Source organism: Muscardinus avellanarius (assembly GCF_963383645.1).
Source record: "Muscardinus avellanarius genome assembly, chromosome: 14".
Taxonomy (NCBI): domain Eukaryota; kingdom Metazoa; phylum Chordata; class Mammalia; order Rodentia; family Gliridae; genus Muscardinus; species Muscardinus avellanarius.
Window position 1 is genome coordinate 41360275 of NC_137800.1, and position 27819 is coordinate 41388093.

Sequence of the window (27819 nt, forward strand, 5' to 3'; positions counted from 1 at the left end):
GGAGAGGTTTGGAGAAACCCAATATTCATCCACATGGCATATGCATAGTTCATTCCGGACACACCAGACACCAAACCTCAAGAACTAAGTGTCTGATCCCAAGTCTATTCATTGATTTTTTTATTTCTAAGTAATGAGGAAAATGTAGAAAGAAGATGGTTCTTCTTGTGGCTTTGGCATTTCCACACCCATTGCTGTTCATTGTTTTGGTTGGCCTATCTTTTAATTCCCTGGTGTTAGCCATATCACATTTACAGAATTCAGTGTCCTCATCCTTCAGTCTCTCTGCATCTGCGATGATACTCTGAGTGTGACCAATTACTAAATAATGGTACTATTTCTTGAGTCAGTGAACGGTTACTTTCCTTTCCCCATATTTAAGATGAATACATTTCACCATTTCAATAGTATACTTGTAGCTCTCTCAGCTACAAGGTAGACAGTATATTTTTTTTACAAGAATATACTGATTCTTGCTGCTTTTGTCCCCATCCCTTCTCCTCTGCTGGGTGGTGGTTGGGGCAGACGGTGGGACTTGGGCTTATGAGACTGATGGCAGTATAAGTACCAGAGAGTCTGAGGTGGCTACTGAGGGTTATGAAGTTTGTGATCTAATAGCCACCATAATGGGGTGACTGGGGGACAAGTTGAGATGGATTCCTCAGAGAACGATTATATCAAACCAAAATGTTTGCTAATAGAAAGTTCTTTCTCTATATTTATTTTGTTCTGTTAATTAATTTATCCTGATAGTCTGATAATATTTCTATTCATTTTTACCGGGTCCTAATTTTATAATTATGTTCAATGTAAAGTGTATTTCTTTGTGGTGGTACTGGGGATTGAACCCAGGACATTAATTTTTTATTTTGAAACAGGGTCTCACTGAGTTGCAAAGGGCCTCATTAAGTAGTTGAGGCTGTCCAAAAACCATGATTCTCATGTCTCAGCCTCCCAAATGCTGGAATTACAAGCACGTGCCACCACGCCTGGTGTAAAATGTATTATTATTATTATTATTATTATTTTGGTGGTACTGGGGTTCCTGGAAGCCCTTCTGCCTCCGGGCTACACTCCCAGACCTATTTTATACTTTTTATTTGGAAACAGGGTCTCTCAAGCCAGCGCGGCTGGCTTCGAACCTGCGCGATAATCTTGTATCTGCCTCCCAAGTGCAGGGATTACAAGAGTGCGCCACCACGCCCGGCGTAAAATGTATTTTTAAACTAATTTGTGAATATTTTCTTACTGTTAGGTTACATAAGTTACCCTCACATCTGTTCACCTACCAATTAATCTTTTCTTTTAAAATCATGCTAGTAATACTTGCATACAAAAATTGCTCATCAAGTAAACTCTTGATTTGCCTAGCAGCAGACAAAGAGAAGAGCCCTGGGAGCACATAATTACCTCATTCAGGACGTCTTCTCCCAAATGGGAAGAGAGGGATGTGGGTGGGATGTGGACTGAGGTACACGGGATGTGTGCATTGTGAACGTATCACTTTGAATCTCGCTATGATGTATAATTACAGCACCAATAAAAGTTTTTTTTTTTAAGTTTGCCCAAAAGGTACAATTCTAGTCCTATATAGGATGGAATTTAGAGATGGAAGCTATTTTTTAGATTATCTGGGCAGGCAAATTTCTTATTTTATAAACGGGAGACTGAGGCCTCTGTGAGTCAGGACTAGAGTGCACCTGACTCTGTTTCTGGTGCTCTTTAGGAAAGAAGAAATTATACCTTTGGTCAATCTTGCCCTCTTGAAACTATGGTTTATGGTACTCGTTTTGACTGTCTACTAGAGCAGTAGGAGGATAAAATAAGGTGTGTGAAGGGGATCTGGAAATTTTAAAATGAACTCAACACTATGGAATAAGTAATTATTTGGGAGCCTCAGTGTTTATGCCAGGCCTTGGGAGAGGGGGAGGAGAGGGCTAAAAACAGTCTTTCCTGTCAAATAATCTACAGTCCCATCGGAAAGATGAGTAAAAGCTAGGAAGAAAAAAAAAAAGAACAGATATTATTCCAAGAGCTATGCACAGTGCGGGATGTTGTATGCTTAGGTCTGCGGGGCGGGGAGGTGGAGCGCATTTCTTCTCTGTGGCTTTTCCAGTGGCTTAATGATGCCTCATAATGGATGCTTTGTATTTCTAGCTTCCAGTTCAGTTAGGTAAAGGTGAAAAATAAGCACCCAATGCAGTGCCAAGAGCAAAGCGTCTCTTGTCACAGTCCTGCCAGGGCAGTGGCATGGGGGTGTGAGATGCCTGGCTTCAGAGCCACTTACTAGGGCGCGAACACTGTTGCTATTATTTCCACCCTTACTCAGACGCCAGGCCGGCCGAGCCGCCCTGCAGAGAGCTGCCTCGGGAGAAAATGGGGCATTTTTTTTCCTGTCCCACTCTGAAATATCACCTATATCGGGATGCTCTGGAAGGCAGCCAAAGCGGGTGCGGAGCAGCGCTTATTCCCCAGCTCTCCTCCAAGAGGCCACACCCAACACAAGGCCCTCATTGTGTCCTGGGGAACTAGGACACTCAGTACAAATGCCGGCTGTGCCTCGTTTATACACTTTTTTTTTTTTTTTTTTGAGACGAAGTCTTGCTCTGTTTCCCAGGCTGGCCTCCAACTCCTGACCTCGGGAGATCCTCCCGCCTCAGCCTCCTGAGTACCGGGGCCACGGGCGAGCCACCAGCATCTCGGGTCTGCGGCCTGGTCTGCAGCCAGCGGCGACTGGCTTGCAGGTGCAGCGCGCTCTAGGGCCGCGCGGGCGCCCGCCGCAACCCCACCCGCGGCCGCACCTGGGGGCGGAGCCAAGCTCGCCCCTCCCCGCGAAGCCCCCTCCCCGCGCCCCTCCCGCAGCGCCGCGACGCGCAGGTGCGTGGGGCCCAGCCCGGGACCCCGCAGAGCCGCCGGCATGGAGCACATCCGCACGCCCAAGGTTGGTGGCACCGCGCGGACCCGGAGGGAGACGGGGAAGGATGCTGAGCGCGGAGGATCGGCTTCCCCGCTCCGCAGCTGAGCCTGGACCGCGGTGGAGGGAGGAGCGGGCGGCGCCTGAGCATCCCCCGGGTCGCTCGGAGGCCGGTCTTCCTCTTGCTGTCTCATGGGCCTAGCTTTAGCTGCTGCTGGGTCTAACCGCTTGTCCTTGGGACTCTGCAGGGAAATAGGGCTGAACGGGAGGGAACCCTGATTGCTGAGTAGCCGGGCTGCTGGTGAACGTTTCTTTTTGGCCTGGTATTAGAGGCCTTTAACATTTTATATCTTGTCTTCTAAACTGTGGGCTAAGCTCTGAGCAGTTGCAAGGGAGAATCAGTCTTTCAATGACAAGTGAGAGGAAAACGAGCTATGTGCAGGTGGATTGGGTGCCTTTGGGAGCTTGTTGAATCTAAAGCTTTAGACCCACACAACGGACCCTTCCAGGTCTCCATTCTCAGGCCAGCAGTCGAAAGGGACCTTTGGTAGAGCAGATGGTCAATATTTACCGCAGGTTGAATGATGTTGTGTTCCTCCCCTTCCAAAGTCTATTTAGTTCTTCGTAGAGAAGGATGCAGATGAGAGATTCATCCACTATACACCACTTTTTGCCACTTAAAAAAGTGACTGATCCTTGATTGTGCAGTTAAATAACTCTGAAAACGTGTGCTTAGCCTTGGCACCTTCCAACTCATAATTCTACTGGCAATATAATTTGGCATGAAAACAGTGACCGCCATTCCTGATGGAAACCCCTAAACTAATGCAACTCTGCATTTTCAAATCCTATTCGCTATTTCGTGTTACTACCACTACAGCTCAGTATGTTTCCAGCATGATCTTGTATTCTGAATATAGGCCCCCGGTGTAGTTAGGACAAAGCTATACCAGAGTGAGCAGAGGGCCCAGGTGGCCCAAGATACTGCTCTGCGAACAGGAAGGCAATTGCTCCGTTGTTGTTTCCAGCAAGAATTGGTTTCAAAATTGTGGACTGATTATGGAGTACCTCTTTGGAAAGGCCCCTTTAAATTTACCTGTCAGGGGAAGAATACATCTTTTATCTTGCTGTCTCGAGAATGTCATTTCCAACATTAGATTTAAATCGTATTGATTTTGCACAGTAGACTTAAATTGTTGCTTCACAATCAGGAAATTGTAAACTTAGAAGACAGTGCCATAAACCACAAGCTAGGTGGCTCAATGCTTTCAGGGCTTAAGTGGTACTAAATAATTTATCCTAGATGAATTTAATGCTCTTTGTCCTTGCAAAGGGCATTCTTTCTCCCTTCATGATGAAGAGGTCCCTTTATTAAAATACAAGTAATATGAGTGTCAGAAGCAAGAATGGCCAGGTGACATAGCACTGATTTCATTTGCTTATACAATATGAATTTGGGGGAATAAATATCTTTTCTATTCCATATTCAAGTTCACCATGTATAAATGATATGTGTAAAACTGAGAAGCAAGTAATATTCTCTCTTATTTTAAAACTGGTTTTTTATAAATACCCTTTAAGCAGTTTAGAACTTCAATTCAGAATTCCTCTTTTATATGGAAATGGAAAGAAATTGGTGGTGGGGATGGGGATGTAGAATTGTCTGAAGTGTCACTGGATTGGAGTGACATATAGGGTATTTCAAGGGGGTGTGATCTAAAATTACATAGGTTGGGTGGATGAGATTTGTTTATTCTTTCATTTCATTCCACAAACCTTTGGGAATTTTTCCTGTGTCAGGCTATGTAGTAAGTGCTATGGGCACCACAAATGGAGGAATTCACAGCCTTGAAGGGCACCCAGCCCTAAATATTTCATTGCATGGTGGGAAATATGTACAAGGTACATCAGTGCAGAGGGGAGAATGAATAGAAGGAGCAACCCGACCACTACGGGCCAGTGAAACTGTGGTGCATGAATGTAATCTGAGTAGTTGGGAGGCTGACATGGAAGGATCACAGGTTTGAGGCCAGCCTCAGCAACTTAGGCCATATTTAAAAATAAAATAAGGCTGGAGGTATAGCTCAGAGGTAGAATGCCCCTGGTTCAATTCCCTGTACCACATAAACACACACACAAAAAATCTGAATATGAACATGGAAAGAATCAGGGAGGATCAGGAACATTTAAGAAGGCTGTCATGTAGAGGTGTGTGTGTGTGTGTGTGTGTGTGTGTGTGTGTGTAACTTATATTTACTGTAATAAGCAGTTATAACCTCAAAGAGGCTGAAAACAATAACAATGATAAAAATTAATGATTCCTTAAGCTTAAATAACATCTTTTTTTTTTTTTTTTTTGGTGGTGGTACTGAGATTCTGGAAGCCCTTCTACCTCCGGGCTATACTCCCAGGCCTATTTTATATTTTTATTTGGAAACAGGGTCTCCTAAGCCAGCGCGGCTGGTTTCAAACCAGCGCAATCCTCCTGTCTCTACCTCCCAAGTGCGGGGATTACAAGCATGTGCCACCACTTCCGGCCTTAAATAACATCTTTTGGTTTAAGTGTAAAATTTTTCATCATCTAAATGAGAGAGTAAGACTACCTTTAGAACCTGTGTTGTAAAACATACCATTGTTAGTGGTCATATTTATCTTCATTATTTGCTTTCCTTCTCCTCTGAGGAAACTGAATAGACAGGTTTCCTTTGATCTCATAGTTTCATGTCTAGGTTTTGTAAGGCTGTTTATGTGATCTCTTGTGCGTTTGAAGCAATATTTACCATGGGGTAACCAGGTTTTATTTAAAAAAAAAGAAATGTATGCATTTATGATGCATATTGCTTTCCTAGTGAGCCACCACGCCTGGCTTCCTATTTTATTTTATTTTTATTATTTGTTTTTTAATTTTCAAACAGGGTTTTGCTAGGTTGCTGAAAGTCTCGCTAAGTTGCTGATGCTGGTCTCAAACATGTTATCCTTCTGTCTCAGCTTCTCAAGTACTAGGATTATAGCCCACTGCTACAACACCCAGCTCCCGTTCTTTGTACCCAAAATATAAAACGAGAATCCTCAGAAAGGCTCTTCAGGCCCGGTGTAGACTAGATCCTTCTCTGTCTGACTTCTGACTTCTCTAGCGTCACCTCAGAACCATCTTATCACCCGCCAACCCACTGATTACAGCTGGCCTTCATGGGGTTCTCAAGTGCACGGGGGCTTTTTTACCTCAGGATTTTTGCACCCCTGTTTTATTTGGGGGGTCCTGATCTTCTCTCTTCACCTGGATACATTTCTCATCTCTCTAATTTCTAGTTCTATGTAATTTCCTCAAAGAGGCTGTTTTCTGACTCTCCATCTAAATAGACCTGCCTGCTGTATACTCTGTCATAGAAGCTTGCATTTTCCCATTAAGCCCCCTATGACGGTTATGTTTATTTGAGTCATGTTTAATGTCAAGCTCCCCTTTGTAACTGGAGGCCCTAAGAGGGTGAGGATGATACTGTGTTTAGCCCTGTATCCTCAGCACCTAACACAGTGCATGGTGCCAAGTAAGCACACAAAACATAAATTAATAATTGAAGGAATGAATAATTCTTGATTTTAGTACTTCATTTTTAGGAATTAGCTTTAGTAATCCACGCCTCATGTATATGGTAGCCACAACTTGGCAGTGTTGTGAATTCTCAAATAGTATTAATGTTAAATATTTGTGGGTATCAGTATATGTTACATAATATATGATATACGCTTATGATGATATTACAAATATATCTGATCACAAAATAGGTTGTAATAAGATCAAATTCAGACAACTTACAATTTACCACTTTATCACTTCAGAGCATGCAATTTAGTGGTTTTAGTATATTTATACAACCATTACCCCCATTCACTTTCAGAACAATCTTATCACCTTGAAAGAAATTCAATATCAATGAATAGTTGTTAGACTTAAATTATAATATCTTATCCTATCTACGTTGAATATTATTTTACTGGCTTTAAACTATTCCTTAATCCCTGAGTCTCTTTTGGAACCTGATGTATCTATGACTCCTCTCAGTTTGGTACCTTCCACAGTGCAATGAGCTTACCTTTTATTACCTTATCTCTCATCTCAGCTAAGAAAGGAACTTAGAGGGCTGTGAATTTTTAGTGACTTAATCCAGTTGCCTCCATCTCTTGGCCTCTGGATCCTCATAGCTTATTTAGAGTTCTCTCAGCTTGGTGTCATTTACCAGTTGATAATTTGGCTTCTATAAGCTCTCCCAATAGCTCATTAATAGAAAAGGAAGTACAGGAGTATAAAAGATGACTAGGCAAATCCATGATGTTTTTGTTGATTGATAGTTTTCATTTCTAGACTCATACAAAGTTCCACTAAGGAATTCATTTTAGAGACTTGCTTAAAATTAATGACAAACTCACCAATGTATTTGCATCCTCATCCTCCATTTGACAATGGTGATCTCCTTTGCTAGTTCCCGGTGTGAGGGAGAGACAGCAACAGAGTCATAGCTTTGTTTTCTCTGTGTCTTTCACCACCAGTATACCATGGCACTGGGAATTATTTCTTCTTTTATCTTCATCAAGCAAGTAGTTTTCAAGATAAAAAAGTAATATAGAGTGCATATAGAAATTAGCCACCATCAATATTTTAGTTCATTTTCTTCTGGCATTTTTTTTTTTTTGCCTGCATCAAATGTTTTGTTTACTTAGAAATTTAAGTTTACACAATTTTGAAGTTTTCTTCTTTTAACTTACCCTATCCAGTTGCTTCGATTGTTGCCTATTGTTGCCTTTGATATTGAAGATATATTGTTGCTTTTGATATTGAAGATTCTGTATGTTTTTAATTCTATAGAAATATAATCACATTAACCATTTCTACATTTTAAGGTTATTATAATAATGTTAATGATGAACATGTCATTTATTGATTATTACCTGCACATGTGATTACTTCCTTAGGGTAGAGCCCTAGATGAACTGTTGTGTCAAAGAAGGTGAACATTTTTGTAGTTAAGATACATTGCCAAATGACTTTCCAAAACTGTTACATCATTTGAGACTTTCAGAAAAAGGGCAGAGAGTATCTTTCTTATTGTACCTTTGCTTGATTACTACTGTATGTATGTATGTATGTGTTGTGATACTGGGAATTGAACCCAGGACCCTTTACCTCTGAACTACACCCTAGTCTTTTTATTTTTTGTTTTGAAACTGGGTCTCAGTTGGCTGTTAAAAAGTCTTACTAGGTTGCTGAAAGTTCACTACGTTGCCAAACCTGGCCTGGAACTTGTGATCCTCCTGTTTCAGCCTCCCAAGTACTTTCTGTCCTTACTATATTTGTTTTTGTACTTTCTGTCCTTACTATATTTGCTTTTCTGAACATTTCATAGAAGTTAAATCATATACTATAGAACCTTCTCTTTTTTTTTACTTAACATAATGCTTGTTCAAGTTGTAGTATGTATAAATACTTTATTCCTTCTTAACCTTTCTATGGATGCGCCACACTTTGTGTGCTTATTAGTTGAGGGACATTGTCTTACCATTTCTGGGCCCTTATTGATTAATGCTATTATGAGCTTTTGTGCGGACACATGTTCTTACCTGTCTTGGGTGAATTTCGTTTCTCTAAGGGCAGAATTGCTGAACCATAGAGACATTTTATGCTTAACATTTTAAGGAATGGGCAAATTGTTTTCTGAAGTAGCCGCCCCATTTTAAAGCCCCATCAACAATGTATAAGGAGTCCAATCTTTCCATAGCCTCACCAACACTTGCTGTCTTTTTTTCTTTTAGCCATCACAGTAGGTGTGAAGTGGTATCTCATCTGTGGTCTGATTTGCACTTCCTCAGTGACTGGTAATGTCCAACATCTTCCATGTGCTTTTGACCACTTGTATATCTTCTTTGAAGAATGCCTATTCAAATCTTGTATTCATTTTTAATTATTTACATTTTAAATTATTGAGTTGTAAGAGTTCTTTGTGTACTCTGGATATAAATCCCAGTGAGAAATAGGATTTGCAAGTGTTTCTTTAATTCCATAGGTTTTTTATTCACTGCGGGTTTTTTTTTTTTTCTTTTTTTGTACTACCTCTGATATTCACCCTTAGACCTGTTTTATTTTATTTTGAGACAGGGTTTTGCTAAGTTGCTGAGGCTGGCCTCAAACCTGCAACCTTCTTGCCTTATTCCTCTCACTGTTTTGATTGTGTCCTTTGGCACTTGTCTTTTTTGTGTCATATCTGTGTTTATTTTTTGAAAATCTGTTTTTCTGACTATAAAAGTAATAAATTACAGAGAATTTAATTAAAAAAAAGCAGAAGGAAAAATATGTATAGTCTCAATCTGTGCTTATTTTTTGAAAACCTGTTTTTATGACTATAAAAGTAATACATTACAGAGAATTTAACTGGAAAAAAGCAGAAGGAAAAATATGTATAATCTCAATACCTAGAAAACTACTGCTCTCTATATATTATCAGCCGTTTGCTTCACATATAAATAGAAGTCAAATTTAAAACAGAATGGGGTCCATTTTCTCTCTTCTTTGTGTGTGTATGTGTTTGTGTGTGTGTGTGTGTGTGTGTGTGTGTGTGAGAGAGAGAGAGAGAGAGTGTGTGTGTGTGTGTGTGTGTGTTTGTATAAAATTTTGGAGAAAGAGAATCTGGAGTTTTTGATGTTATAGTACACCATAAATATTTTTCTCATTTTATTAAATATTCTTCCATAAAGTGATTTTTTTTAAATTTTTTATTGGTGCATTATATTCATACATCATATTGGAGTAAAAAAAACTTGTGTGTACATACATGTTCACATAACTGATTTAACCCCTACCCAATTCCCACCCCATTCCTTCCCCGTTCCTCCTTCCCTTGCTTGGCTTAGTGGTTGACTTCGATATGTTTAAGTACATTGTGTGTTTTAGAGATTTTCCTCTTCCCCCCTCCTTTCTCCTCCTTTAAGTTGTCTTGTTTGCTCCTCTATAGGATTTCCTTTTTCATCTAGAATACCTCCTAAGACGCATTTCTCCCTAGCTCTCACATATTAGGGAAAGCATCTGATTTCTTATTTTTTTTTACTGACTAATCTCACTTAGCGTAATGTCCTCCAGTTCCATCCATTTCCCTGTAAATGATGTAATTGAGTTTTTTTTTGATGGCTGAGTAAAATTTCATTGTGTACATATCCCACAGTTTTGTAATCCATTCATCTGTTGATGGACATCTTGGCTGGTTCCATAGTTTGGCTATGGTGAATTGGGCAGCTATGAGCATACATACACATGCATTAGTTTGGTAGTTTGGTTTCTTTTCTTTTGGGTAGATACCCAGAAGTGGTATTGCTGGATCAAATGGTAGATTTGTTCCCATTCTTCTGAGGATTCTCCATACTGTTTTCCAAAGTGGTTGCACTAATTTGCAATCCCACCAACAATGTCTTAGAGTTCCCACTTCTCCACATCCTCGCCAGCATCTGTTGTTGTTTGTGTTTTGAATGATTGCCATTCTAGTTGGAGTTAGGTGAAATCTCAGGGTAGTTTTGATTTGCATCTCTGATTGCCAGTGACAAAAGTGATTTCTTTAAGCACGTAGACTCATTCTAGGGATGCTCTTTAAGCTATTTAGTGTTGGGAAGTGATTCTCCTTGGGTCATTTGCATTTTTCTGAATTACTTTTTCAAGGAGAGGAGAGAAATAGTTGCACCCTAAGTAGCCTAAGTGCTGCCCAGGTAGTAAAGATGACGTTTCTTAGAGGGACAGAGGTTGAATGGGTGTGTTATCAGCCTGCTCACATGATTCACATTTCTTAAAGTCTGAGCTAGACCGTTCCACATCTGTGGCCAAATCCGCTCTCTACGCAACATCCACGTGTGCTGGCTGCTCCATATCGTCCCATAGGCCATCGTTCCTGGTGTGCAGCAGAGAACAATGTCCCTGGGTCTTCGTCAGCACCAAGGAAACTGTGGTGCCAAAACTTAAGTACCTCATGCTCCTTGTCAGTTTATCCTCTAGGATCTCCTATTTAATTTGTCTCATTTTGTCACAGTAATAAATAACTGGTAAATATCAATGTATTGAAATTGTTGTGTAGATCTTTCTCTTGCCTTAGATTAAATCTTTAAGGTCTATTGTTTTTATCCATTTTGAAGAGTTTTGATTCCTTATGCTACATTTTCCTCTGGATTTGTTTTTTCAACTAATTTAGCTGAGGAACTGTGTGTGTGTGTGGGGGGGGGGTACTGGGGATGGAACCCTTCTACCTCCAGGCTACACTTCCAGACCTATTTTATATATTTTTTGGAAACAGGGTCTCTTAAGCCAGCGAGGCTGGCTTTGAACCTGCGCGATCCTCCTGTCTCCGCCTTTCAAGCACGGGGATTACAAGCCTGTGCCACCATCCCCGGCATGGAACTTTAAAAAAAAAAATTTCAAGACTGTCATGTGATATGACTATATTAACTAGAAACTAGTTAATTTGTATTTTTTTTTGGGGGGGGCTTGGTAAGATTGAGCTTCTTTTCTATGGTTATTTATAACACTACCAAGATAATAGTGGTACTGATGAAAGAAAATCCTTAAAGAGGATTAACAGCTATATATAGTACTTGAGTATGGTTCTCTAGCTTTACATATATTAACCCACTTTGCCCTCACACTTGTCTTATTAGGTGAGAATTATTATTAGGCCTATTTTACAGATAAGGAAACTGAGGTTAAATAAATTAATTAGCTGTGAGAGGCAACAGTGTGGCCCCAAAATTTGTGTTAACAACTACACTGCTTGCTTTTTAGTTCTTGTTGATGTACTGGGGATTGAATTCAGGGGAGTTCTGCCTCTGAACTATGCCCCAGCCCCATTTGTTTGTTCATATTTTGAAACAAGGTCCTAAGTTATTGTATGTTGGCCTTGAAGCCTGTGATGTTCTTGTCTCAGTCTCCTGGGTACTGTGACTACACTGTGTGTGCCTGGATGTTTTCTGATTGGATTTTTAAATTTATTTTTATTGGCACACTATAGCCTCACATCATAATGTGGATCATGTTGACAATGGCAGATATTCACATAGAACTAGCCCCCTCCACATGTCCCCATTCCCCTCCCTCCCAGTACTGAGTGCCTAGGTTAACAATGCTATATTCACATCACACAGTCACAGGAATCAACTCGACATGGATCAAAGATCTGAATTGATTTTGAGAAGAGTAGAAAAAGTGCCTTTTGGATTCATAGTGGTGTTCTGGTTCCAGTTCTGCCCTTGTACTATGCCTCAGTCCTAGCCTTCTGGTGAATGGGCTTCCCTTGTGTTAGCAGACATTTCTCTCACTTTTTCTTCTCTTTTTTTCTTTTCTTTTCTTTCTTTTTTTTTTTGTGTGTGTGTGTGGTACTAGGGATGGAACCCAGGGGCATTCTACTTCTGAGTTACACCCCAGCCCTGTTTTTTATTCTTTATTTTAAAATAGAGTCTCACTGAATTGCAAAGGGCCTAAATAGTTGAGGTTGGCCATGAACCCAGATCCTCCTGTCTGAGCCTTCCAAATGCTGGAATTATAAGCATGGGCCACCACGCCTCGCCTTCTCTCACTTTTTCTTGATGTGGTAATTTGATTTTATCAAAAGAATTGAGCTTAGCTCCATGTTCTGATTTAGATCTCTCTAACGACAGATTATTGTCCAATTATTGGACTCTTTTATTGCCCAATATTTAACAGCTGTTGAGGAGATAGTTTGTATAATCAAATATGCTCTCTCATTTCAATGACAGGGCTGGGAAGATTGTTGTAGTGAACCAGTCCACTTAGCAGTGCAGCTGAAACAGGCCTTCTTTAGTTTTCTAAGTAAGGATGGATTGTCCAAGCCAGTCACTGAAGTTGTGGATAAGCACACCTCAAAAATTATCTACACTTCTTAAAAGACTTACTTCTAATAGGTCAAGCAAACGTTTGGTTCAAGTCTAGTCATCCTGAGTGAGGCTGAGATGTATAGAACACACAGTCTGGCAAAGAACTTAAGAATTCATGAGCTTTCATTCAGTGTTTTAAGTATAAATACTGCCAGCTGCCTGGTACCTTTCTAATTAGGTGCATTCAGACTACATGCCTATGTATGATGTGTGTGTGTGTGTGTGTGTGTGTGTTTGTGTGTGTGTGTGTGCATGCGCACGTGTTAATAGAGGAAAAATATGAGGAGAGGGATGTTGGCTAGGAGTGAGTTAGGATTTTTTATATATGATGATAATACAGTTTTCTGGATAAAATGACATTCAAACAAATATAAGATGCCGGGCGTGGTGTTGTGGGCTTGTAGTCCCAGTGCTTGGGAGGCGGAGACAGGAGGATCACACAGCTTCAAAGCCAGCCTTGTTGGCTTAAGAGACCCTATTTCCAAATAAAAATATAAAATAGGTCTGGGAGTGTAGCCTAGAGGTAGAAGGGTTTCCAGGAACCCCAATACCACAAAAACAAAACAAAACACAAACACAAACAAAGATAAAATTTCTGAACATTTTTACCCCCTAAAAAGAAACCTTGTATCCATTAGCAGTCATTACCCCTTTTTCTCTCTCCAAACTCCAGAAAACTATGAATCTACTTTTTATCTCTGTAGATTTTTCTACTCTGGATATTTTATGTAATGAAATCATACAAAGTGTGGCCCATTGTGACTGGCTTCTCTCAGTTAACACTACATTCTCAGGGCTTGTCCATATTGCAGCAGGGATCAGGACTTCACTCTTTCTTATTGCTGAATAATATCCCATTGTGTGGATACACTTTCATTTGTTTATGCATTCATCAGTCAGTGGATATTTGGCTTGTTTCCCTCTTTTTGTTTATTGTGAATAGTGAAGCTATGAATATTTATATACGAGGCTTTTGGTGTGGGGAGATGAGCATGCCTTTTCAGTTATTTTAGGAATATACTCAGGAATGGAGCTGTTGGATTATATGGTAACCATTTGCTTAACTTTTTCAAAAGCTATGAGTTTTCCAAAGATGCTGCACAATTTTATATTCCCAGCTGAGGTTTATGAAGGTTTCAATTTTACCAGATTCTCACCAAAACTTGTTATTATCTGTCATATTTATTATAGCTGTCCTACTGGATGCATAATATCTCATTGTGGTTTGATTTGCTTTTCCTTGGTTGCTAGTTATCTTGAACATGTTATGTGAATATTATTTTTACATCTTTCTTACTGAAGTATCTATTTAAATTTTTTGTTCATTTTTGTTGTTGACTTATAAGTAGTCTTTATATATTCTGGTTAGTAGATCTTTACTGGATATATGACTTGCAAATATATTCCTCTATTTTTGATAGAGTTTTTTTCACTTTCTTGTTGTCTTTTGAATATGTAACTGTTAAATTTTGGTGAAGTGCACTTTATCTCAAGTTATTTATTTTTCCTTTGATTGCTTGTGTTTTATGTTTCATATTTGAGAAGCTATTACCTATTCCAAGGTTACAACAGTTTATAGGTTTAGGTCTTTGATCCACTTAAGTTAATTTTTGTAAATAGTGTGAGGTAGCGGTCTATCATCCTTTCGCATGTGGAATTCCAGTTGTCCCAGCACTATTTATTGAAAAGACTTCCCTTATCCCATTGCATTGTCTTGGCACTCGTGTCGAAATCAGCCCACCAAAGATGTGTAGGTTTCTTTTTGGACTCTTAATTCTAGTCCTTTGATCTCTAGATCTTTCCTAAGCCATTGCCACACAGTCCTGATGACAATAGGTAGACATTTGATCTTGAGTCAGTTATTGGGGGTCCCTCAAAACTTTGTTTTCGTAACCTAAAACTTGTTAAAGGCTGCACTTACATGTAGCTCTTACTTTACTTAATATTATTGCTATTACTTAACTATTATTATCATTGTAAAAAGAGGTGATCCCAGGTTTATATGCTGAAAAAACTTCCATGAAATTTGAGAATAAAAAGAATTTTCTTAGCTGGTGACGCATGCTTGTAATCCCAGTACTTGGGAGGCTGAGACAGGAAATTGCAGGTTTGCTGACAGCCTTAGCAATCTTGCGAGGCCCTCCACAACTTAGTGAGACCCTGTTTCAAAATAAAACATAAAGATAGGGGTAGGGGTGTAGTTTGGAGGCAGAATGTCTCTGAGTTCAATCCCCTGTGCCACACACACATATACTCTCTCACACACACCACACACACACACACACACACACACACACACACAATTTTCTTAATCCAAACATTTCATTTGACCTACTTATCCATTATTTCCCCACTGCACAGTGGGTTTAAATATTTGTTTTTTCCTCTGGAGGCACTCCACAAAGAGTGTCTTTGTGTAACTCAACTCCAGTTCACACCCATGCCTTAGAGTATACTTTTCTTTAATAAAAACATCAGTCTCTGCAAGCACATGTCTTTTGGGAAAGGGCTTTGATTTTGCTCAGGAAGCCTCTGCAGTGGCCTGTGAGGCTGAGCCTCAGAGACAACACTCCAGATTCCTAAGGCAGGTTTTTTTTTTTTTTTTTTTTTTTGAGTGGGTGTGTGGAAAAGAAACCGGGAAGCACTTTCTGACTTACTTTTTATTGTTTTGGTGCTGAGAATTGAACCCAGTATCATTCTGTCTTCGAGCTTTTACCCTCAGCCCTTTTTACTTATTTTTTGTTGTTGTTTTATTTTATTTTATTTTATTTTTAAATTTTTTATTGGTGCACTGTATTCATGTTTTAAAACAGGGTCTTGCTAATTTGCTGAGAATCTCCCTATGTTGGTGAGGCTGGTCTCTAGCCTTTGGTCCTCCTGTTTCAGCCTCTCAAGTACTGAAATTACAGGTGTGGGCCATCACATCTGGCTCACTCCCTCACTTTTTAGTGGAGGGAAGTAACATGGTAATGTTCCCCCTGCCTTTAAAGGATTTTAAAGGGACGCAGTTAAGCTTTAAGCACCTTGGGACATTTGAATGTTCCTATGCAGAAATGAAGACAAGCAACTGCAACTGCCTGTGCAGGCCCACATCAGCCAGTAATTATTTATTAGTAAATGTCGACGTTTCCATCTAGGGATCTCACACTGTATATTGTGGAGTTGGCTTATTGCTCCTGTGATACCTTTGAGACAGAAGTTTCTGGAGTGCTTGTTTTCATGGACAGATGCACATAGATGTTTTTCATCGTTGGTTAAAACTCATTTGTATTTTCTTTTCCATTCTGAACAGGACAAGCTGTGAAATATGTATGAAATTAAACTTCTTGACCAAAGAGATTCCGTGACTTTGTCCGTGCGATGGTTTAATTTTGCATTCTTAAATTGCACTTAGAGCAAGTCCAAGAAGCTCATTTTGTACCATATTTCTTGGGCCAGGAACAGTCTAAACTATTTTTTTTCTAATGCCCTTTCCCCTGGTGGACAGCTAGTTGAAGCCTTTGGGAGTAAAAGTACTTCCCAGGACACAAACCCAACCCTTCCTCCCACAGCCATTTAAAATAGTTTAAAAATAACTCCTCCTTAAAGTTTTGTGGTGGGCTATGACAGCTTTATAAAAATTGTATATTTACTTTTCTCCTCTTTTTTCACTTACTAAAACACTGCTTATCACAGATTTATGGAGAAATAAATTTGTTGCCAAGCTATGAAAGAAAGCATTATTCCTTTAGACATGCAGCAACGAAGCACCCAGTTTTTAGAATGTTCTAGGTGCACTTCAGCCACTCTGAACAGTGGGGTAAGAAAGGGATCCTGCCTTCTGAGATAGCACAGGTTCGAAGACTCTGTTCATGTGTTTATTTGTATGCAACAAATGTTCCTTGAGGCAAGCTTCTTGGATGCCAGGGCCAGGAGATCCAATGGTGATCAAGACAAGACTGGGCCTTGATTTCATGGAACTTACATTGTCCTCAAGAATTAAACACAAATGAAATCGCAGTTCTTTTAAAACAAACAAAATATATGTATATATGAGTGTATATATTATATGTATATATATGTATTTATATATATGTATATTTCATTGTATGCAAGACCTTAGACAATCTTCCATTATTTCAAGACTTATTTCTCTGATCCTGCTACCCTTTTCCCATAAACCTTCCAGTTGCTGCCATATTTAAAGAGGAAGCCAGCGCTGTACCACTGTCCTGGAAGGCCCCCCTGACTCCTCCCTGCGACCTGAGTCACCTCATCTCCTGCTCCTCAGCCCTCACAGACTCCGAGCAGGCTACCTCACCACCTGTATGTAGGTCTTGAACATAGCAAAGCTGCTCCTGCCCAGGGTCTCTTCCATTCGTGTTCCCACCACCTGGAGTGCTCTTTCCTTAGATTTCCTCCTGCTTGGTTCTCTTGCTGGCTTTGATTCTCTACTGAAATATTTCATCATTTTATTAGAGAAGACTTCCCTGGATACTCTGCTCCCCTCCCCACCCAACAGCTCACCTGCTTTAATTTCCTCCTGCACATCTAGTAATGCGCGTGCGCACACACACACACACACACACACACACACACACACACACGTGCACACAGGCACACACTTTATTTTTTCTTGATTACTTTGTATTACCTATTTCCTACCCACCCATCCCTAAACAGAATGCAGACTCCATGTGAGCAGTGACTTTATTTTGTCTACGTATGTATTTCCAGCTCCCAGAACACTGTCTGGGACAGGACAGAGGAGCCCACTGAATATTTAGTGAATAAATGAATTTTAAAAAGTGTTTTTTATGCTGGGCGTGGTGGTGCACGCTTGTAATCCCCACGCTTGGGAGGCGGAGACAGGAGGATCGCACAGTTTCGAAGCCAGCCTCGCTGGCTTAAGAGACCCTGTTTCCAAATAAAAAAATATAAAATTAGGTCTGGGAGTGTAACCCGGAGGTAGAAGGGTTTCCAGGAACCTCAGTACCACACAAAAAAGTGTTTTTTAAAATTTTTTTACTGGTGCATTGTGGTCATACATCTTAATAGAGCACAAGATGGTAGAGGCATACATGCACACATCACTCATTTATCCCTCTCCAATTCCCACCCCGTAGTGTTTTGTTTTGGGTACTGGGGGTCAAACTCACTGACATTCTACCTCTGAGCTACTCCCCCCCAGCCCTTTTATTTTTTATTTTGAAACAGGGTCTCAGTAATTGCTCAGGCTGTCCTCTAACCTGTGATCCTCCTGTCTCAGCCTCCCAAGTACTGGGATTACAGGTGTGCACCACCACACCTGGCAATAAAGAAAACAGTTTAATATCACTGTGTCCAAGTTTCAGTGTCTTTTGGTGGCCTTATTTTTTAATCCTCAGCATTCTCTTGATTTCAGTTACATGGCACTAGTTAAGCTTTTGTAAATGAAGTCTCTCTTTATTCCTTTTGTCTTTGCTCTCTGTTTCCTTTAATTGCAACAAATTCCTAGTGGAGTATTCATCTTCTTATCTGAAAATTCAAATTCATTATTAAAGCCTTCTTGCTTAATTCTACCCGATTCTACTTGCAAACCCTCACATACTTTTTTCCCCCTAACCATTGTGTTGTTAATTTTCATTGATTGGACAAATATTTTAGCACATGTGCTGGGGATTAGGATGCAAAGATGAAAAAATTGTGACTGCTATCCTTGAGGATCCTTCAGTCAAAGATAGCTGCCATGCTCTGCAACTGTTCCCATGGCTAATTGCTTCTAGAAGCCAACAATTTAAGGTCTGTGCTTCCTTCTCCTTTCTTTTTGTAGATCTAGCTTAAGTGTATGCCTAGTTGTTCATGGGCTGGAAAATAACTGATGCTTTATATGAGAACTTCTCTTTGGCAACTATTAGAGCAGTACAGTGGGATGGAATTAGGCAGTATGGGATAGGTGGGAAATAAGGCAGGGTGACCAGAGGTGTCACAGCCATTTAAAGGATGGAGAATGATCTCAGTTGATAGGGCTGTTGAGGCAAGGTGATACTAAGAAGGTAGGCCTTGACCATTAGGCTGAAGGGGTCATATTGTGCTGGGTGCAGGTGTCCTCGCTGTTCCTGGTAACTTCATTGTGACCAGGCAGCAGTGCAGCTGTTCTCACTGGGCCTTAGACAAGGCCTTACATCTTTGTGTCTGCAAAGAATTTTGCTTTATACCTATTTCAGAATGGGAATGATGGACTCTTAAGGGCTGTACTTAAAGAGGAGACAGAGAAAACTGCACCAGCTATACAATGTGTCCTTGAGGGCCTCAGAGCCCAGGAGTGAGGAATAGGAATGTGTAGATGGCCCGAACCTGGACTTGCCCTGAAGGGATGGACTGTCCCCTTCATCCTCTGTCCTGAAGGAGTAGACTGTCCTCTTCATCCTCTGTCCTAGAGGGATGGGCTGTCCCCTTCATCCTCTGTCCTGAAGGAGTGGACTGTCCTCTTCATCCTCTGTCCTAGACAGATCGACTGCCCCCTTCATTCTCTGTCCTGGAAGGATGGACTGTCCTCTTCATCCTCTGTCCTGGAGGGATGGACTATCCCCTTCATCCTCTGTCCTGGAATGATAGACTGTCCCCTTCATCCTTTGTCCTGGAGGGATGGACTGTCCCCTTCATCCTCTGCCCTGGAGGGATGGACTGCCCCCTTCATCCTTTGTCCTGGAGGGATGGACTGTCCCCTTCATCCTCTGCCCTGGAGGGATGGACTGCCCCCTTCATCCTTTGTCCTGGAGGGATGGACTGTCCCCTTCATCCTCTGCCCTGGAGGGATGGACTGTCTCCTTCATCCTCTGTCCTAGACAGATTGACTGTCTCCTTCATCTTCTGTCCTGAAGGGATGGACTGTCCCCTCATCCTCTGTCCTGGAAGGATGGACTGTCCCCTTCATCCTCTGTCCTGGAGGGATGGACTGTCTCCTTCATCCTCTGTCCTAGACAGATTGACTGTCTCCTTCATCTTCTGTCCTGGAGGGATGGACTCTCCCCTTCACCCTTTGTCTCTATACTTGCCTGTAGTTGGTGGGAGAGGGAGTAAGACCTGCTTTTCACTGCCCATGGATGCCTACTCTCTTTGGTCCAACAATAAGTTCCTTTTGGCACAAATTGGCTTTGGAAAATGTTTTCTCATAGTTCTCAAAGAGCTATATAAGTAGCCAGTTTAGTACTTTACTATGAGAGTCTTTGTCAAAAATATGTCAAATTCAGCCAGGCATGTTGGCGCATGCTTGTAATCCCAGTACATGGGAATTTAAGGCAGGAGGATTTCAGGTTTGTGACCAGCCTTAGCATCTTAGCAAGACTCTCTCTGCAACTCAGTGAGAACCCATTTCAGAATAAAAAATAAAATAGGGCTTGGGGTATAGTGTGAGTTAGAACAACCCAGGGTTCAATACTCAGTACCACACAAAAAAGAAAAAATATGTCAAATTCAAAAGCAATTTAGAATTTTACAAATATTTTAGAGGAAAATTATCATAAAATAAGACTGACTTTCTGATTACTTCAATGCAAGATTTTCTTCTGTCACTACTACTTTTTTTTTTTGTGTGTGTGTGTGGTACTGGGGTTCCTGGAAGACCTTCAGGCTACACTCCCAGACCTATTTTTTAATATTTTTTTGAAACAGGGTCTCTTACGCCAGCGCGGCTGGCTTCCAACCTGCGCAATCCTCCTGTCTCTGCCTCCCAAGCACGGGGATTACAAGTGTGCACCACCATGCCCGGCGTGTCAGTACTACTTTATTACTTTTTAAATTCTTGTAAATTCCATTTTAACCTGTCTTTAGTAGGTCACTTTATATTTTTTGAGTTACAATGATCCTAGCATCTGCTCTTAATTTATTTTCTTTTTAACATCTCTCTCCCTCTTTTTCCCTTAATTTGTCCTTGTTGAAAATGGTATTTTTGGTGGAGGTTATTTTAAGGTGGTGTTGAAATAATTCTGGGACCATTCTTTTGTTCAGCAGCACATGTTCTTTTAAGCCTACACATCCAGGGTCATCCTACCAAAATAAATTATACAGCCTTGTGCAAAACTCTCAAGTGCCTGACTTTTTATTTATTAGAGTTGACTTCTGGCATGACTTTTATAGTTTTTCCTCAGCCCAAATGGGTTCCCTGTTCTCCTTCTGCCTTTTCCAAGAATTCCCAGTACTCTTATTTCTTAAGTACCTATGGCTCAGTGTCACTATTTTAGCTTCATTACCCCCCCCAGAGAATTTTTAAAATGTAGATAAATATTAGTCAAATCTAGTGTTTTAACAATTGTGTAGGTAGATGGAACAATAACCTGCTCACTTATAGGCACTCCAGGCCATCCCAGACTGTCAGGTATTTTTTTAATCTTGACCTAAGTTGGGTAAAAGAGTGCTTATCTATGTATGAAGTTTATTTTTATCTCCTTTAAAACACAAATTTCTCGCCGGGCGTGGTGGCGCACGCTTGTAATCCCCGCGCTTGGGAGGCGGAGACAGGAGGATCGTGCAGGTTCGAAGCCAGCCGTGCTGGCGTAAGAGACCCTGTTTCAAAAATATAAAATAGGTCTGGGAGTGTAGCCCGGAGGAAGGAGGGCTTCCAGGAACCCCAGTACCACAAAAAAAAAAAAAAACAAAACAAAACACAAATTTCTCAAGCTTGTATTTTGCAGAGTATCGCTTTAAATACAGGAATTATTTGATGATTAGTAGCTCAAAAGTCTATAGAAACGGGCATATCAAGTACTCTATTTCCCATGTGGAGGAAGTACTTAAATTGGGAAATACACAAATTCTTTACTTAGGAAGTTGAAAGGCTAAAAATCCTTTAAACAAGCATTGAATTGCAAGATTGCAATATCTTCTCATGCAACCAGCACAACAAAATACTGGGATATGCCCATCTTTCCTTTTTCTCACTGAGTTTTAAAAACCATATCAAGATTACTGGGATAAATTTTTCTACCAGTATTTACCCCCATGTCTATCTAAAGTCCTTAGATTATGAGTCTGTGTCAAACTAGATCTTTGTCTTTCCAAATGTGAACTTGCTGCTTCAGCTAACCTGGCTGAATCTAGCTCTGTCCAGAGAAAAGTTGGCACATGAGAAGGTAAGGTTGAAGATGTGGCTCTTCAGACTAACTAGGTGTTAATAAAAAAAAAGAAAGAGAATAAAGGGTAATATGTGTTTGGAGAATGATCAGTGATGTCTATCATATGTTATGGTGATTGTTTAGGGAGTGAGTGGAGGACACTGCTGAGCAGGTAAGGCAGGACCAGGCCATACAAGTTTCTCATTAGCAGCAGGGGTTTTCTTAAAGCATTGTGGCTTTCAGTAGAGAGTGGCATGATCAAGTTGTGTTGCAGGGTGACTGGGTACCAACTTGGGGGATAGAATATGTGGTAGCCTTATGTTGGGCCTTGGTTGAGGATGCTCGCTCCACATGTACGTTTTAGGTGTGTCATGTACTGCCACTCCATCTATCCAAATCATGCCTCTGTATGACCACACTGTCTGGTTTCAGGACAAGCATGAGACTCAGTGAAATGTGATGAGACTCTGCTTGGGCTGCTGGGGGAGCAGCCAGTGCTTTTCTCCACTAGCCATGAATGTGCTAGGAGATGAGCTGGGGTTGTTGAACCCATCCAGAGTAGAGAGCTGAAAGCCAGCAGAGAGTGCAGTCAGGAGAGGGAGGTAAGGAGCTTGGTGTTTTGGACTCCTGGTCAGTCTGGAAGCCAGCTCAACTACGGACCTTTAAAGGCACATGATCCATTAAGATCCACTTTGGCTTGATTCATATGAAGTTGAGATTTCTTTTTTCTTCTCTCCTGAAGATTTTGAAAGTGAGAAATAAGTCAGATAATGTGTGTGTAATATTATTACTTAGGAACCTTTTTTTTTTTTTGGTACTGGTACTGGAGGTTGAACCCAGGAGTCATTTTATCTCCAAGTTATACCCCCAGCCCTATTTTATTTTTTAGTTTAAAACAGGTTCCATTAAGTTGCTGAGGGTCTTTCTATGTTGCTGAGCCTGGCTTTGATCCTATGATCCTTCTGTTTCAGCCTCCAAATACTGAGATTAGAGGCATGCGCTACCACAACTGGCTAGTTAGGAGCCTTTTGGCAAATTGTCTAGGTGTCTGGTACAGAGTACATACTCAACAAATTAACATAATAAATTAATGAAATGAAAAGGGCAAACTGATTACTGGCAGCTGGTTTTTTTTTTTTAATAGGACACATTCATAGGTACCTTACTTTGAGTTATATCTGACTACATTAACTATGTTTTAGAAATCACTTGGTTTTATAGTAGGATATATTTTTTTAAAGTTAAATTTTTTAGGCAGCTTGAAAATAGTGAACTTTTTATCACCCCAGTGTGTATATCTCACTAACATTTTTCTCTGTGTTGTACTGAAGACTTCTTGTGGATTTCATGATAGGCAGAATTTCTGTTTCTTCTGGTAACATGTCATATATTTTCTTGGACTGTGCTCTGTGATTTTTGCCCTTCCCTTAGTTCTTTTCCAATCTCTGACCTTTGTATAAAATGGTCCTGGGAAAAGACTTTCATTGGTTTTATAGTTTTAAGCAGATTAAATAGTGCCTTTGGGGGAAAGGATTGATGCTCCTGATTTCTCTACCAAATGGCTGGACTATAAAACTCTTGGAGCTTTATGGCTACCCCCTTATTTGTTTAAGTAACTTTATATAAGGGGAAATTGATTTCTGTTTTAAGTTGGAAGAATTATATGCTTTTTTTCTGTAACTGTAAGATTATAGCAATTCTGACTGATCTGAAGAATGTTGTTACTGCTTTAATTTTTCTCCTTGTGTGTCAGATTGCTTTGCCAACTCTAACTGAGAAGTCCATCATTCTGGAATACTCTGTAGTTGCCACCACTTCAGCACAAGGGGAATGAAGTCACAGATGGTGAGATGACACTCAGGGACAGCAGGGAGTAAGATCCCGATGTTCGCATTATGGATTTGTTTAGTCATAATTACTATTTTTAAAGACTATTGAGATGGAATCTGCCCCAGTTCTGCTTCCCTCTTTACCATCAGTCTTTCTGTAAAATTATGTTTTACAGATTACTCTGATTTGGCACCAGTATTTAGTTAAATGGTGAATAAGGAGGTGGGTGGTGCTTAAGGGAAAACAACATCCACACTTGGAGTCGTCCACCCAAATAGGCTCTCCATCGCCTTGTAGCTCTCCAAGGGCACCCCGGGGAGCTCCACACCACCCTGCAGTGGGCAGGACTCCTTTCTTGAGAAGCCGCTAGGCCAGCATTCTGATCCCTGTGCTTCAGAGCAGCTGCAGCTGCTCCCCACATGGCCCTGTCCTCTCGGCTGTCCCACTCAGCACTGCCTGAGGATTCCTTCCAGCCTCTGACCCAGACCTTCACCCCTTTCTTATACTACACAATACATGCATGCACATAATACATAGTGCACAATACAAGAGAAGTACATTAACTATTATGTATTTTAAATGGAAGTATTAATGCACGTTTTTTTGGTACTCAGGATTGAACCTAGGGGAATTTTAACTCCAAGCTACACCCCTCCCTTTAATTTTGTTTTGAAACAGTATCTTGCTAGGTTGCTGAGAGTCTCACTAAGTTGCTGAGGCTGTCCTTGAACTTGTGACCAACCTGTCTCACCTCCCAAATGCTGGGATTACAAGCATGTGCCACCACACCCAAATAATGCGCATTTTTGTGTTGTGCACTATTACCTTTTACGACTTGTAAGTCATGTTCCGCTCACAAATACAGAAGGTTCTAGGGAGAAATGGGTCTGGCTGTACTTGTAGGCTCTCATTGCTGGCATGGCCTCAACTCTGGTTTCTGCAGAAGCAATCTTGTCACTTCGGCAGTCTCTAGCCAGTGGGGAAGGCTCTGGGTAGGCAGATCCTAAGAAACAAGGTCAGTCTGTGTGCCCTGTCATCTAGATCACACACACAGAATTAGATGGATAGATGGCTAAAAAGAGTTTAAAGTATCTTGTTTTCAGAAATCAAGCTGGCATTCTGATATACATTTTCACGATCTTTTTCTTTGTATCTTTAAGATTTTTCTGACCTTAGATTGAATATATATTAGATTGAATATAATGTCTAAAAAGACATTCTTTTGTATGCTATTTCTTTAAGAAAAGCAACTAAAAAGCTTTAGTTTTTAATTTGTTTTTTAATATATTTATTTGTCATGGTATATGACAAATAATATATTTATTTGTCATGGTAGTGGGGGTTGAACTCAGGGGTATTCTATCTCTGAGCTACACCCTGAACCCTGTTTAATTTTTTTTTTTTAATTTTGAAATAAGTTCTTACTAAGTTGCTGAGAACCTCGCTAAGTTATTGAGGCTGGGCTGAAACCTTCTATCCTCCTGCCTCAGCTTTCTAAGTGCAAATACAAGTGTGCACTATCATGCCTGGCTTAAAAGACTTTAATTTGAATACTATAAGAAGACACTTCACTAATTCAGACTTAAAACCAAATGATACTTACTTATGAGAGATAGAAATAAATGTGGAAATCTTACAAATGCCCCAATATTTCTAGCCAGTCAATGCTTAACTCTTCTAAAAGAAGAATTTAAGATTGTCTAAGACTGAGAAAGAGCCGGTTGTGACCCAGTGGTTTCTCACTGAGGCAAATGGGCTGGTGCACTTGGTTTTGGGACGTTTCTTAATCTTTCTTAGATCTAAAACTCTGAATGTGAGAGCAACATCTGGGCCAATTTCAGAGAGTGTTGCAGCATCCTTGCTGCAGAAACTGGGTCTTCCTTTCCTTTGTAAACCACAAAAGTTTTGTTGATCAGCTATGTATCTGAGTGTCTAAATTTCTGGGAATTTAATACTGAATTGCTATTGAAGACATGTATAGGTTTTCAAAGTTGTTTGGTGTCTGTCTAGGTCAACAGCCTCACTACTATAATCCAAAATGACTGACCATCAACTTAGAGGAAGTAATATTTATTTACTCACAATTATTTGGGCACTTGGGGTTCAGTCCATGTGAGGCCAGGGTCCTCAGGTCTCTGGGCATGGTGCCAAGAAGCAGAGAGAAGAGAGATCAAGGGCTCTGCTCTCCTTTCATGGAGGCCTGAAGCAAGAGAGCCAACAGGTAAGGGGATTCAGAGACAAAAGTGCAGTCCCTGAAGCCACATTCCCAGGGACCCTCCTTCTGCAGCTCTACTCCTCTGTTTAGGTTACCCTTACCACCCAGTAAATCCCCCAATATGGATTTATGCAGTGATGCGATTACAGCCTTGTGACTTAATCACATCAACTCTGAACGTTAATGCCTGAGCTCTTCAGACACATTATTTAACCACAACAGGGTCCTTCTAAGTCATCCCTGAAGTACCACCAAGGCAGATCTGCAGCCTGCTAGAATGGAGGGAGACACTCAAGACCCTTACATTCTTTACAAGCCGGGCGTGGTGGCGCACGCTTGTAATCCCAGCATTCGGGAGGCTGAGACCAGAGGATCGTGGTTCGCGGACAGCCTCAGCTACTTAGTGAGGCCCTCTGCAACTCAGTGAGACCTGGTTTCAAAATAAAGAATAAAAATAGGGCAGGGGGTGTAGCTCAGAGGTCGAATGCCCCTGGGTTCCATCCCCAGACCCACACACACACAAAAAAAAATTCTTTATACAAGTTAAAACATAGAGACAGTGGCTCAAGTGCTTGTGCCCAACGGATCAGTTTCAAAACCAGAACCAGAACCAGAGCCCAGGGCTCCTGACTTGCAAATACTTTTCTTTTCATGTTTGTAGGGCTAGAAAATGCCATGATGCCAATTTTAGCATGACAAACTATTTATCTAGCTGCTTTTCTTAGATTAGAACATAAACTTGTCTTAGGTTTTGGCTGCTGCTGACATTTTGATTTCTCCTTGTTCAACAATCTCTGGATCTCCTCCCCCAGATGATTGACAGTGACCTTTAGCCTAATTTATATGGTACTGAGATCTTGGTTTTTGTCCCGGGGAAGAGCTTGTGACCAGTGCCATTGGCTTTGCTTCTGTCTTTTCAATGAACAGTAACTCTACCCCTTCTCTGGGAATTCCTTCTCCTGCAGGGTGGTTTTACCTACCTTGATAGACTCAAGATGATTCTGGAACCCCAGATGATCATCAGTGTAATATTTGACATGCAGGATAGAGAGCAAAAGTACATATTCTATTAAGATTGAAATTAGAAGGTGGCACCAGGAGAACTGCTAAAGAGAGGCTCTGTCTCTTCGTGATTTATAACATCCCCTGACTCCTAGGCAGCGAGGGAAGGACGAAGGAGAGCTGTGTTCTGCAGCCAGGGTGTCCTGTTTCAAACCTGGCAGGGTGGGGATGGAGCCCAGGTTTTGACTGAAGCTTTTCAGCCTTGGCCTAGAAAGCTGACAAATCCTTTTTTCCCTTCCATCTAACTCCAACAGAGAAGGGATGAGAATCAAAAGAATAGTAAACTGAGACACAGTCTTTTCCATTGGATCCATAAAATTCTTGACAGTATACAAAGACTCTGTCTTTGTCTTTCTTCTCAGAACCTAACATAGTGGTACACAGAGGAATTTTGTTGAATGTAATTAGATGTTTGGTGTTCTTTTAGTAGGTCTGAGAATCCTGAAAGTATTTGTGCCAACCTTTGGGCTTGGGCTCTTGTATACTATTTCTAGGCTTCTGTCTTTATCTCAATGTATCATATTCTGATAGTAATTTGTGCATGTGTTTTTTGTTTTTGTTTTGAAGCACTGAAATTAGCTGGGCATGGTCACTTATGCCTGTAATCCTAGTACTTGGGAGGTTGAGACAGTAGGATTGCAGGTTCAAGGCCAGCCTCAGCAACTTAGCAACATCCTGTTTTAAAATAAAAATAAGGGCTAAGGTCAGAGGTAGAATGGCCCTGGATTCAATTCCCAGTACTGTAGAGGGGGGGAAAAGCACTGGAATTGAATTCTATGTATAAAATTGCTTAAAACAATTGTTAACTAGCC

General features: G+C 40.8%; 1 protein-coding gene across 1 annotated transcript in view; it reads left to right on the forward strand.

Moving 5' to 3' along the window:
* Positions 1-2917: 2917 nt before the first annotated feature.
* Positions 2918-27819, forward strand: part of MTMR7 (myotubularin related protein 7) — a gene marked incomplete at both ends in the record, with an annotated part of 126645 nt that continues 101743 nt past the window's right edge. Inside the window, one exon of the mRNA XM_080710694.1 lies at positions 2918-2941. Within this exon, the coding sequence (XP_080566820.1) occupies positions 2918-2941 (24 nt within the window). The remainder of the gene's footprint in view (positions 2942-27819) is intronic.